At 42.4% G+C, this 14,291-nt stretch overlaps 1 protein-coding gene across 3 annotated transcripts; it reads right to left on the bottom strand.

The window, feature by feature from the left end:
• Nucleotides 1-3,021: 3,021 nt before the first annotated feature.
• Nucleotides 3,022-11,565, bottom strand: KCTD7 (potassium channel tetramerization domain containing 7). Of its 3 annotated transcripts, none has more exons than XM_061470041.1 (5): nt 11,453-11,565; nt 8,930-9,122; nt 8,003-8,172; nt 6,522-6,700; nt 3,022-6,010 (listed from the first exon to the last, which is right to left on the bottom strand). In XM_061470041.1, the coding sequence occupies exons 2-5, from the start codon at nt 9,071-9,073 to the stop codon at nt 5,634-5,636; spliced, it is 870 nt and encodes a 289-aa protein (XP_061326025.1). In that variant the 5' UTR covers nt 9,074-9,122; nt 11,453-11,565; the 3' UTR covers nt 3,022-5,633. The 3 variants fall into 3 exon arrangements, with proteins under 3 accessions (XP_061326025.1, XP_061326026.1, XP_061326024.1); XM_061470042.1 differs by lacking the exon at nt 11,453-11,565 and adding an exon at nt 9,799-11,432; XM_061470040.1 differs by lacking the exon at nt 11,453-11,565 and adding an exon at nt 9,218-9,767.
• Nucleotides 11,566-14,291: the final 2,726 nt, after the last annotated feature.

The following is a 14,291-nucleotide window of genomic DNA, read 5'->3' as shown; positions in this document are numbered from 1 at the left end:
TTAGGCACAAGCTCTTCCCTGTGAGGGTGCTGAGGCGCTGGCACAGGGTGCCCAGAGAAGCTGTGGCTGCCCCATCCCTGGCAGTGTTCAAGGCCAGGTTGGACACAGGGGCTTGGAGCAAGCTGCTCTGGTGGAAGGGGTCCCTGCCCGTGGCTGAGCTTTAAGGTCTCTTCCAAACCAAACCATTCTGCGATCTCTATGATTCTATGGCAAATGTTTTGCTTTTACCTCACACTCAGGCAGCACTCTGGAGCATGTGCTTATGGAGACTGCAGAGGGAACAGAAAGAGCTAGTGCTATTTAAACCTTATTCCTCTTTCCCTTCTTATTTACACAGTCCTCTCGTGCTGTTTTTGGTGTCTGGGTTTTTTTTCCTTCCACAGCAGGGCTCCACACAGACATGCAGCTGTGAAAGCAAGGGATGGTGTTAGCAAGACAAATAGCAGGGAAAAGAGTAATTTAGTTACTTCAGAAACTGAGCACTGCACAAGGGGGGACAGTTTGGCCCTCCTTGGGACTGTCTTGATAGGAACAGAAGGGCATGGGGGGAAAGAAGCAGAACTGAAAGGGCTGATTCCAGCCCATCTCCCCAGGGAGACTGCAGACACTGCAAAAGTACTTCCTTCCTTTGAGGGAAATGATGGTGAACAAGTTAGCAGCTGGTGCCATTAAAATGAAGCCTGCAATGGAGATTTGTGTCTTAATTTTCGTTTGCAAAGCAAGCTCAAATCATAGGGACTGCAGTGGCTGCAGGCCAGATTCCAGCAGTTTTCAGTGGAATGTACTTTTATTGCACAACAGAGACTTGATATCCACATTTTCTTCTATGTATTTTAGCTAAAAAACATGGACTACGTATTACCTGAACTGAAAAGTCAAACGTCGTAAGAAATAATACACCACAGTATTAAACATCACGCATCAACTTACTTAAACATCAAACCCTGATTGGTAGCATCCAGGCTGGATTTTCAAAGGCATTACGGGTTACAATGCATAGACACATACAATTTACAGTTCAGCAACACAAAATCCATTTACAAAAGTCACAGTGAAAGTGGAAGTAAACTTATACTGAGCTTGTGTAAGTAAAATGACTAAGAACTGGTTTGGGAAGCAACTTCCAGTTAGAGGACTACATACAGAAGATAGTAACAGAACATGATAGGGAAAGACTGGAGGGTTCTTTTCTGTTTGTTAAATCATGTTTCCATAGCCCAAAACTCAGGACTATGCTGGGCCCTCTCTGCTGTGTGTGACCAACCTGAAAACATTGAAAACTGTTTATCTATAGGTAACCAAAGAGATCAACACAACTCCAGGGTTCAGTAATACCAACCATAACTTAAAGCCTGAGGGGTCTATAAATTGCCTAAAGTAGTTGTTAAGTGACAGAAATATCATGTCCCAGAGATTTATGAGCAGTTAAGAGAGCATCTTTCAACAGTCTCTGAAGTCTGCTCTTGCCTGCCAGGCAGCTGCATCTCAAACTTGATTGCTTTGCTATGCAGAAAAGACAGATCCAGTGTATAAGATGGGACATAAAGGTCCTCAGATCTCTGAGTGATGCTGAAATTCAAGTAGTGTGACCCTGCAGCCACCCCACAGGTCACTGCTGTACAGTCCACAGCCACTGGATTCTCCCACCCCCTTAACAACACATTGCAACAAAATGAACTTACACAGGAAACGGATGGACATGGGTTTCCAGATAGGCTGGATCCTCTGCCTGACCTCACATAAATGGTGATGAGCCTTCCTCTTGAAATAAAATGGAAACAATCTTGAAATGCAGTGCAAACAATCAGCTCGGACACAAGGCTTTCCCTGTTGGCACTTCCATCATCTTCCTCATCATATCACCTGAACCAGGTCATCTATCAACAAGAATGAGGGGCGAGAATAATGTTGGGAAGGAAGGTTCCCAGGGGTGCAAGTGCCAAATGAAAATAATGACCTTTAATTATATCACTAATTATTTTAAGGGATCATGCACTTCTCCTTCAGCTCAGAGCACACAATAAACAAGGCCCTGGGACCCCAAAATACAGGTACTTAGGCGGAAAACATATTACTGTGAAACAGACATAAGCCCTAAGAGTTTACATTTCTTAACAGCCTTTAGGAAAAAACAATGCAGAAAGTAAAATTAAAGTGACTATGCTATAAATAAGGGATTTTAATTAATTTAGTCCTGGTTTTTTGCCAGTAATTAGCAATTATCAGTCACTATATTGTAATGTTAAAAGAATTTTAAACCAGACTAAATAATCACCTTGTAAATAAATTTGGGGGAGCAGCAGAGAAGTAGTAAATTTCCTGCACATAAAGTTGTACATCTTAGAGAAAGGGGTAAGGATAAAGGGGGAATCCAGAGTCATCAGCTCACCATGAATCTTCAGGCTAAGCACTTCATCTCCTTATGCCTCTTACTCTTCATCTACAAATGGAGATGTGGGGGAGTGTGGATCAGGATCCTACTGAAGCATTCCTTCAGAGCTAGCAAGGGTTGTCCCTGGGGAAATACGCTGCAGAACTAATTCCCTCCCTCTTCCATGTTTGCAAAAACCAACACATGCCTAATGCACAGGACAGATTTGGAACAGGCTGCATTCAATTCGGGGGGGGGGGGCAGTGATAGGCAACTTTGGATTTCACTAGGAAAAGCAAAGATATACTAAGAACCATAGACAAAAGAACCAAAGCAGCATGTATCCTGTCTTAGAGCACAATGTCTTTCCTTCAAATGGAACTGAGCTAAACAGATGGACATGCATTGTCCTTCTAACTATCTGCAAATATGATATTCATAGCAATTATTATATTGGTAACGCAAGACCCTTCATTGCCTGACCAATTTGTCCGTGGCATCAGGTTGCAAACACAGGGTATTTGGGGATGGAAAAGTAGTTATCTAGATGCTTAAGTGGCAAAGAAGCTAAGTAGGAGAAGCACAAGAAAATGGGTAAATATATGTTCTAGCAAACCTCTGGCCTAGAAAGTCCTAAAGAAAAAAAGCAGTATTACGTAGGCATTTAGTTTAATTAGACAATTATAAAGCATCCACGATATACAAAAACATCAGTCATCTTAAATATGGATTTAGTAGATCAGCTACTCACATTTCTGTTGCAAATGCAGAATTCAAAAGTTACGCTACACGCCAAGAAAAGGTAAGTCAATAATAAACCAGTTATTAGATTGAACTCCCTGACATCCGCCTGCCCAACTCTTCTGTTTCTGCCAAAACATGAACCCACATTAGGCAACATCATCTAAATCATTGTAAACAAAGACTGCTTAGAAGGAGTGTAGTCAGTAACAATACTATTAACCTGCACAAGTCACAACACAGAATGTACATGTTTAATGAAAGCATGTTGGCTCAAATCCCTGCTTTCTCTTTCAATATTGCACTTAATGTTTGCTGTCTTCTGGAGGATCTGAAGGATGAAAGCATCAAATGAGATGCAAGTGATACAAACTAAGACTGTCTTTTTAGTTAGTCTTCCTTAGGAGGAATGTTATAAAATATCAGTGTGTGCCTATTAAGAAATAGCAAACATGATCAAAACAGGGATTTTGCCATCACAGCTTCTCTAGAGTAACAGCAGAAGTCTTACAGCCAAACTAAAAACATACTGTTAAATCCAACTGTTCCATTTGTGCTGAAATTCAAACCAGACTTATGTCCCATGGAAATACATACATGGTTACTGATTAACCCAGTAAGACTGCAATTCTCATTGTAATCTTTATATAAACTGGTCCTGTAAATCCTGAACTTAAATATCTTAAGTAGTCTCATTTGACTTTTAATTTTGCGCTGTCAAACACAAGTCCAACACCTTGTAACATAAGGCCAATATTTAAAAAAACAACTGAAATGAACTTAAATGAAGACCCAAATGCACATGATTTCCTCCCTCCTTCCATTTCAAAATCTAAGCTCTGGACTTGAACCTCAGCACTTGACAATGATCCTCTGTAAGTAAACATGTGAAAAGAGATCATCAGAGCTGTACGCCCCCACCTCAGAGAGGCACATGACTAAAACCTCCTAAATTACATAAATACAAGTGTGACAACGCAAACAAGTTGCCTCTTTTTTTGCAAGACAATTTGATCATAAAGTTATTATAATTATGAAAATTCTCAGTTACTGAGGTAATTTTAAGAATAATTCTAATTAACATGTTTCTTAAGTGTTTTGGTCACAAGCTTAATTAAGCAATATTCTTGGATCAGCTAATCCAATGGAATGCAATACACAAACATTTATTTTCCCTCTCTTTAAGATTACTTTGAGGCTACTTCACGTGGGGTCTTTTGGAGAACTACTTGATTTTCTGTCCCTCACACAACAGTTGTATCTTCAGATGTTTAGTTCTCCCTTTCAGTTTTGGACATTAAGTAATCCAGCCTTGAAATGTGGTTACTAATGTCAGAAGTGCAACTATTACCTTCAGAAAAGAACACGATTCTGCAGTGTCTGCCTCCTTCAGCATGGAAAGACATTTACTACACAGATATATTGGTTTATAATTGGAGAATTATTTGAATATGAAGGTTATGAAATTATTTTTCCTGATATTATACCAGGAAGGGTCAACAAGAATGTTAAAAATGAGACTTAATTGCCTGGAGAAGGTGAGGTGAAGAAAGCACTTGTCTAGTATCATCACTTGACTCTAACTCTAGAACAAAGTTTAATATCACAGAATGTAAAAAGACTCAGTAATAAAATAACATACATTAAATATTCCTCTTACTTCTGCTAATAGGAACATACACATAGGGTTTTCTCATTTACCAAAAGCCTTTGTAAATGACCTGATTCTAAAGAGCTTTTTTTTTTTTGTAGATACTGTAAACATTTAGAATTTCTAAGGCTAAAAACAGGCACAAGTCTTTCATGAACAGTTATTATTCCTAAAAGCATTAAGGAATATATTCCAAATCTGCTATTCCTTCTTATAACAATGGAAATAATTGAAATATAATGTTATAAGTCACAATGCAGATTTTTAATTAAAAAAGAAATATAGCTTAATCATGACAACAGTTAATACTATATAGGGAACGCTCCTTTCTTTTTGCTTTTTTTAATGATCTATTACACGAAAATTACATTTCCAGAATCTCTGTGCTGGGTGTTACTCGATTTTAGGAAGTGGCAAGTTTAAGTAGTGATTAAAACTTTTCTAAGTGGGTAAAATTCAACCACCTTATGTCAGCATTCTTAGCACCCCCACTTTATAACAATGCAGGTGAGAGCTGCAATGTCCGTTTTGCAGTTTCTGATACTAAAGCTACATGGAAGGGGCCACCTTATAGAAGATGTTAGATGCTCCACTCTGTAACTTCCATGAGGTGATTTTGTTTTGTGCCTCGTTAAGGTACCTGAGCCAAGAGTCTTGTTTCAGGCTGGTTTTTCAAGACTGCAGAGGTTTGCCAACCTCTGTACCAGGTTTTCCCTTGTGCTGAGCAGCTAAGCATTAGCCAACGTTTCAGCAGACTGATTCCAATACTTGTTAGCAGCAATGCATTTCCAGAGACACGTTGCAAAAATATTAAAAGCAATTGTCATCTAGAAGTCCTTTTATCCCCTGCACTGTTCTGGACAAGGTAACTCACCACCAAGTAATCTTGAATTCATAGATAGGACGCTTGCAGTAATAGTGATTTATCAGGTGTTTATCACACACCCCAATACACTGATGATCCACAGTTATCCCTCTGTCAGACAGGTCTGTCACAATACAGTGCAGGAGATCATATACATCAGCCACAGCCTCCCAGGGCCCAAAAGATACATCTACTTCACAGTGATGTTCAAATAGCTTTGTCTCACTCTCACTCCTTTCAAAACGTAAAGAATTGAAGTGTGGGCATTCATAGGGAGTGATGGGCATCTCTTCTTTGAAGACACAGACCTTCAATTTTGCAAATCTTGCTTTTCTCTGCATAGCTCTGAGCTTTGCTATTTCAATGATCCTTTCCAAATGATCTAAAAAACAGAATGAAAAAGTTGAAAATAACACTGAAGCACTTGGCAAAAGAAAAACAAATGCCATTATTTCATGTGAAACATTACTACAGTGCTTAAGTTATTCTTAACATAATATTAGCAGCAAAAAAAAAAAGCTGTACATAGCTAAATATATAGTAATTAAACCAGTCTGTCATCTTGTGAACTCCGTGTCCCTACAATGTGCCCAAGTTCATTCAGTTGCATCCTAATGGCACAAACACGGACACAGAGAAACCTCCTCTTTTAATAAGCCTTACATGTTGTGGCCTAGATCTTGCTCTCTTTTAAGGCAGCATAAAATTCCACATCCTTGGATGCAGCAGGAACAAATCTGATGTGGAGACCTCAAAGATCTAAAGAGCATGAAAAGTGCACAATAAACTTCTCAACTACAGTGGAGTTTCAAAGCTGAAGCAGAGCTGCAAGCACCACTTAAACTACTCAAATCATGTTGGAACAAACAGCCAATACTACTTTATTTATTTACCTTTGTAATACGGCATAAGGCCCAGGAAAGCTTGTCTAACTTTTTCTCCTTTCAGAGGCTGGATATCCTCTAGATTGTCTAGCAATGGTCCTATGGAATAATACTGAGCTTCCTTGTAAACTGCCCTCACACGTTCTCTTGGCGGCAGATCACCAGATCGTAGAAAGTTAAGTATGTCTCTAAAAGAAGGGCAAAAATGTTATTAAGTAACATATTTCTGCCAAAATGCAGTGAACAACTCACTGAAACAGAAATACCATCATATTTTAAACAAAAAGGTTGAAGTGGCGTAACCACTTAAAACAGAAGAGGGGACAGTATTTTACAGGAAAGAGAACATAGTCACTGTATTTCAAATTTAGGTCTGTGACAAAATGATCTTTTCCATTTTCCTGAAGAATTATATACATGGACAACATCCCACAGAGAACCAGGACTGTAGTGAATGGATGGTGCATTTGCAAAGGGAAGTTTTCACAGGATCAGGGCCACATACACTTTTAGTATATATCATAATGATAATAACACTTCATTCTAGTTTGGAAAGAGTGTTAGGCTACAAGATTTTTTAGCATGGAAAGTAATCACTTCATAAGCATTAAGAAAGCTATTATTGACCATAGCAAACAAAACAAAGCATTCCTGCATTCTTCATCAGCATGTCAACAAACACAGCACGTGCTGACTTGGCTCTGTGTTCCAGCTATGTTTTCAATTCAGACTGACAACATGACAAATAAAGTGATTTGCCAACAAAGTGCCAGGCACTTTCAAATTACCAAATGTAGAGAAACAATTATTTTCTAATAAATATAGTGGTTTAATCTATTTCTGTCCCAGATTACAGCACAATCCAGATGTGCTCTGAAACTAATTCAGTCCTTCTCTGTTGAAGAGATTAAGGAAATGTAAATTAAATTGCAAAGTGTGCTTTGAGCAAAGACCTTAACCCATGAACATTAAACCATGAACACTGCTTACCTTTGCTAGTGATCTCATACCAGTTCAGAGTACTAATATGATCATGGTTAGTTTAATTAAAAACAAAGCTAAACACACAGGAAGGAATGCTGAAAGTGAAGGAACATAGCACTATCAGCAGTAATAATATTTGAGGCTTGTGCTTTTTACCAGCTATGTTATATCCTATTTAAACACTGAAAACAGCTTGTTTAGAACTTAGATGCATTCCTTACATTCCCTCTTTATCATATATACTGTAATATCAATTAAAACCAGTGTTGTACAAAAGAGCTTCCTGTGAAAAGCAGTGCCAACTACATTCGTTTTTAAAACTTCAAAATAACTTGATACCTTGGAAGGAGACACTTTGGAGGAGACAACGTACAAATTCAAAACTTGTTTTTCTTTTCCTACTGTAAAACTTCAGCCCTTAAGAGTAAAACAAATAGTTTCTTCATTTCTTTAAAAACAATTTTCTTCATCAACAACTTCTAAACTATACTACTGAGGACACATACCCAAAGTAGGTTCCATCTCTGTCAATAAAATATCTGCCTTCAGCATCTGTTGGGATGTAGTGTCTTCCACTGAACATAGCCGCCAGCATCGTATCCTCGTACCGCCTCAGTGTCGACAGTCTTGTTGTAAAATACATGCCTCCTACGTTGAGTGGAACAACTTCTGGAAACTGCAGAAGCAACCACATCATCGCAAATGAGCCCCTAATCCGTGCCAGACACGTTCAGGCCGAAAGGGTTACAACCTCTAGAAGACACAGCAGGCAGTCTTTGCCAATGTGACATGACTTGGTCTGACAAATGCTTTCTTTCCCAGCCTGTTGCCGCAAAGCAGTAAGGTTCAGGGGTTAAGAACCTGAATACTTTGGCTGACTTCTGGGTGTAATCAGGGATGTTTTAATGTCAATTGGGAATCTGAAGTAGCAGTAATCACTCAGCTTTAATACCAGATATTCATTAATAGCATGAATGCCTCCTCCTGCTCTTCCGGGGAAACAAAACAAAAAGAACCCACCCTCTCCAACCGTGGACTTGCACTCAGTTGCTACTCTACTGGTTCCTTTATGATACTATACTATACCATACTATTTTATATGATGCACTGAAAAAAAAAACACCGACTCTCTATTTAGGTTTATAGGAGGCCTAAAATCTTAATATCACTTCTTAAGATGCTCTGGTATCAGAATAAACAGTTGTTATTTCTCAAGTCCAAGCATGGATGGAACATCAAACATGAGTAATGCTGCCGAGCTACTGAAGTAAAAAAATCAAGAGACTTAGCTTTATCCAGCCATTTAGCTACTAATGGAAACTGAATTCGATACCCATAAATCCTCCAACAAGGAAATCGCAAATTCTCTGACACCTGAGCATTACGTGCTGCAATAACTGGCCTTTATCAGTACAGTACCAGGGAGCTCTTACCTGCTGAGGCAGCAGAGGTAGTGCTTGTCCTGCCTGGGTTGCAGTAGGAGTGGCTGGCTCTTGGAAATCATCCTCTGCATCCGAGCTCGACATGGCATCATCCGGGTTTCCACTCACTTTGTTCTGCCCCGTAACTACCACCATCCCTCTGGCTCTCGGAGGCAGGTCTGCTGGGTAGGCAGCCGTGGCAATGCTAAATGGGAAACAAGACCCAAATGACTTCGGCGCCCTCCCCACCAGCGGCAGATCACGTGGCAGGCAGGGCACGTCACTCCCCGGATAATTTACAATGGCATTGTTATTGCTGGGAAATGAATCACAGCAGGGATGGCTCTCGTGCTGAGAAACCAACTTGGAGGGGTTGTCTCTGCAGGAAGGCTGTTTGCACAGCTGGACCAAGGTCCTACAGTCACAGAGCCCCTGCCAGTGGCTGGGTAAGACACCGGCGCCCATTGGCTGTGCAGTGCGGGTGTGATTGGCTCCGCCACGCTGCTGCAGCACAATGTCATTTGCTGGGGGAATTTGGGTGGCTGCTGCTCCAGCCCATCCATCGCCATAGGCCGCCGGCACAAGCGCGTCCTGACCGCACACTCTCATTGGCCATGGGTGCTGTGCAACACCCGGACTGCTGCTCCCAACCCACCTCTGGGTCTATCACCTTCAGCTGCACAGGCGGAGCAGAGCCTGTATGCACAGCGACACACACTGTAACAGCTCTGTCCAGTTCTAGCACTTCCTGCGAGATGAGGAAATAGGAGTTTTCCAACAGAGAAAACATTTTCCTGCCTACTGCATCACATTACACTGTACATAAACACACATATCTGATAAGCATGTATTTAACTCAGCATATTACATTGTGCTTTTACTGCTTATCAGCAATTTCCTTTCCTGCACAGAAAAAACATGCATAGAAATGCCAACTACAATGCTTCTACGGTCCATTTTCAGCTGGAGGATGGGATGGAGTAACAATACTTTGCATTATAAAAACAATAATTAGAAGAGCAGAGTAGGAAAGAGTAGAAACCCTGCTGCTCTTTTTACACTGCATTATGTAAAGAGTACCTCTGTTTACAGGATTGCCGGGGTGTCTCCAGTGGCATCACAACATCCTAACAAAGACATTATACTACCAGAGGCTTTATCTAGCTCTTTAACCCTGCAAGCTCCTTCTCTGAAATCCCTATAAAACATAAACAGAAAAGGAGTATTTGTACATGCACATCTGGTACATTTATTTATTGACTAAATAAATGTTGCAGAAAGGTTGCTTCCAATCCAAATCAAAACGCAGAAATGACATAAAACTTTAAAAGCCATGATTAATTATTCTGCCTTATGAAATCTTTTAATAGAGTCATCATGCACATCATCAGCCTGCCTGTACACCTCAGTTCTTAAAGGGAACACTGCAAGTTCAGAACGAACCCAGACAGAACTGGGATGCTTCCAGCCAAAATAGATAATCTTTAGAGAGCTGATCAGATCAAACGCTCCACATTCTGTGGAGGTGAATTCAAGATCCTGTCTGGCACCCTAATGAACCTAGGTGAGTAGGTATTGTGCAGTTTCAAACACTTCCTTTTAAACTGCTGTTAAAGAGGCTTGTCTCAGCTCAGGACAGGGACTTACTTTCTCTTCTCTACATTTCAAAAGATGGATTTTCACTTCATCATCCTTTTTCTACAACAGTACAATGCACAGGAAAAGAAATGAGCATGGAAGAGCTTCTCAAAGTCTACACCTTATTAATGACTTTAATATTTGTCCTGAAACAACATTTATTCTGATATCATCAATTATCAAAACAAGTCAACTATGCCTCATAGATAAAAAATATATACAACATAAAGGAAAGATTATTTTGGCAGCGACTCCTTCAAGGAGGTAAACTAATTATCATCAAGAAACAGCTTGCAAGAGCTTAATTTACAAGATGCACAGTAAAACTTGACTGCGGGCCTGTACTTATTGTGACTGTATTATTTATAATGCTGTTACTTGACACACGTGCTTTGACTGCTCTATTTCCAGTTCTCTTAAGACTATTCAAAACAACTCAAGACTGACCCAAACTATGATCTTTAATTCTCTGTAATTTTCAAGGAAGTCCAATGTTCTTCACATAAAAAGAGCATATTCTGAATAAACAACTTCAGCTCCATTAAGTACATCACCATCATTGACCACAAAATGTATTTTGGGCAAGTTCATTCATTTGGCATTGTACCAAAAAGATCCTCTTTCCCAACAGAAACAGAGGTTTGAGAAAAAGGATTTTTTTCTTCCTCTTTCATAATTCTCCTTCAACATGACACCAAGGTTGAGGAAAAACACGTGAGAGAGCATACAATAATTATGTTGTGCTTGTGAGCAGCAACCTTCATTGCCATTAGAACACAGAGCAATCCCCTAAATAGTGATGTTTAGTGTACAAGATCCCAGCCCATAATTAGTCCAGGATTTAGGAATAACATTAGTGGCAGTTAAATGACGAGACTGATCATTGACAAGTTTAACCTGTTTTCTGACGCTCATGAAAGGGTATGTGAAGTTCCTCTCTTGGTTTGCTTCACTTCCTGCTCACCCATGGACATGGAGTAGTGCAACAGCAGTTGTGACTGGAACAGAGAGTATTCTTTCCTGAAAGACAAACATAAGCTGATCACTGACCAGTTTTCTAACATACAGTCTTCTGCATTTTGGTTCTCTTCATTTCAGTTCATGAGGAATACGCATCCATCTGAATATCCTCTTCTTGCCACTTAAAGCATGCACAATCATTAACTATGCACAAAAATACTTCTTTGCTAAATCTCTCTTTAAAGTTACAGGGTTTATTTACGAAATGCACCCATTTCACTTTCAAATATGTCTAGGTCCAGATGAACAGATAATTAATGAGAAAACATCATCAATAAACAACATTACTACTAAATCAAATGTGTAACTGACCCATACATCAGCACCATCCAACTCTACCAGAAACGACTTCCAGTTTACAACCTACCTGTAATTTAAATGGCAGAGATTACTCCCCAGAGCTTTGATATCCACAGCTCAGATACTGTCTCACGTACACTTGCCAAGTGAACTGGACCTGCATGTTTTGCTTCCTTCCCTAGGGAATAATAGCAACCCTCAAGCTGCATCAAATTTCACTTGATTCCAAGATTCAAAAGAGCTTTTTACGGCTCTGCTGTTCCCTCAACTTTTCTGTATTGGTTTAAACAACTTTCCCTTAAATACCTTTCGAGGTTACACCGGTGTTGGCAAAGTTACATACTTACAAAAAAGTGACATAATGCACTTGTTTAAAGGTATTAATGTACAAATGCTTCATAGGAGACCTAACAACGTGCTATCCAAAGCTAACTCATCAGCAAATGCTTGTTCTGGGGAGATGCCAACCACATTGTTAGGAAGGCTCTCACTTTTTCCAAAGGAAACTAGGTTCCTGTGAGAATGCAGAAGAGGGGACTTAGCAGGCTCTCCATAACATTGTTCCAGAGACTTCGTGTGAGCAAAGAGGGAAAAGACACAGCATTCAGTCAATTCTAATGAATCCATGTCAGAATAGCAAAGAACTATCCTGAAAAAGGGCTGAGATCCCCAAGCTGAAGTAAACCGAATTATAATGGAATGGTTTGGGTTGGAAGGGACCTTAAAGTTCATCCAGCTCCAACCCCTGCCACAGGCAGGGACACCTTCCACTAGAGCAGCTTGCTCCAAGCCCCTGTGTCCAACCTGGCCTTGAACACTGCCAGGGATGGGGCAGCCACAGCTTCTCTGGGCACCCTGTGCCAGCGCCTCAGCACCCTCACAGGGAAGAGCTTCTGCCTAACAACCCATGGATAAAGGCTACTCAAGCTGTACTCACTGGTTGCAGCAACTACCGCCTTACACAGAGTTTCACAGTATGGACAATGAGCTCGAAGCAGCTTCCCAGTTCCACCCCCTGAGGTGAGAAGCCACCATTCCCTTTCGGGACAGGGCAGCACAGTCCCAAAACAGCTCAGAAACTGAGTCAGAGGTGTGGTTAAGCCAGCTCTCTTATCAAATTAATCATTAATTAGGCACCTCAATACTGAGCACCTCGATAAGTCCTTTAAAACAACCTAAATGGTAACAGGGACCGCACAAAGCACCTGAAGGTGGGGGAGTTGGCTCTCTATGGTGTGACTCCGCCCAGGCCGCGGTCCATGGCAGGTCACTGGAAGCCGCCGCTCCCCGACCCCCTCCCGCTCCCCTCAGCCGAGCCCCGCGGGTGCTTTCCCGCCCTTCACCTCACAGGCTCCTCCCGCCGCTCCGGTACCGGCGGCGAGCGCTCATGCCCCCTGCCGGGCCGCGGGGGAACCACCTGCAGCTGCTGCCGGAGCCATCGCCGCCGCGTCTTCCTCGCCCAGCCCGGCTCCACATCGACCGGAGGAGGGAGCAGGGCAGCCGGGGGGCACCGCCTCTCCGCCCGCCCTCACCTGCTGCCAGCCCCGCAGAGCGGGCAGCCACCGCGGCCGCCGCTCCCCTCCCGTGTCACGTAGGGTCCATCCGGGTCCTGCGCGGGCGGGGCCGCCGAGGCGGGAACGGGCACCGGCGGGAGGCCCGCCCGCCCCTCACACCGCTGCAGCGGGTTTGTGTTTGGTTTAGTTTGTTTTAACCGGTTTTAATCGTTTCTGCGCTTTTTGTGAGGGGAAGCACCCCTCAACTCATCAATTCGTCGCCCTTCTGACGGGGAACCGCCTGCGCCGGCTTCGCGCTCGATGTACAACGGGAAGGCGGCCCTCATGGGGCCGGCGGCCGCTCCCTGTCGCCTCAGCGGAGTTATGGCGGGCTTTGCCACAGCCGCCTTCCAGAGCGCTCCATGGGCTTTGCCAGAGCCTGCCAAGCGGGTCTGCTGCCTTTTAGGGTATTCCATGGGCTTTGCCAGCGCCCACCAGTGCTCCTGCTGCCTTCCAGAACATTCCATACGCTTTGCCGGAGCTCTCGGGGGCTCATGCTGCCTCCTACTGCCATTTGCATTTGAACTCTGCACCATTTTGGGGGCTTCATTTATTTTTCCGTCAAGACAGTCACAGATGCTGGTAAACGAAGAGACTGCCACACTCGTTTTCCTTCTTCCCCAACAACGCAGAGCACAGAGAGGACCAAAGGACCCCGTTGGCCATCAGCAGATGCTGTTGGTGCTGTTTGCTGTGTGCAGCATGGTGGCCTCTACAGCGCTCCCAATGAATTCATTACACCCAAGGGGCCCTCCTCACCACAGCAGCTCCTGTGTCCAGCACCCAGGCCGCAGCCCATTTGAGGACCTCGCACCATGGGGAGCTGAACCCCTTCCCTGATGAGGTACGCAACTGCTGCTTTA

Source organism: Pezoporus flaviventris, unplaced genomic scaffold (assembly GCF_033815535.1).
Source record: "Pezoporus flaviventris isolate CSIRO_AGI_PZ_B2104156 unplaced genomic scaffold, CSIRO_AGI_Pfla_v1 ptg000063l, whole genome shotgun sequence".
NCBI lineage: Eukaryota > Metazoa > Chordata > Aves > Psittaciformes > Psittacidae > Pezoporus > Pezoporus flaviventris.
Note: the sequence above shows the minus strand (reverse complement) of the source record. Positions and strands in the feature narration are given on the sequence as shown.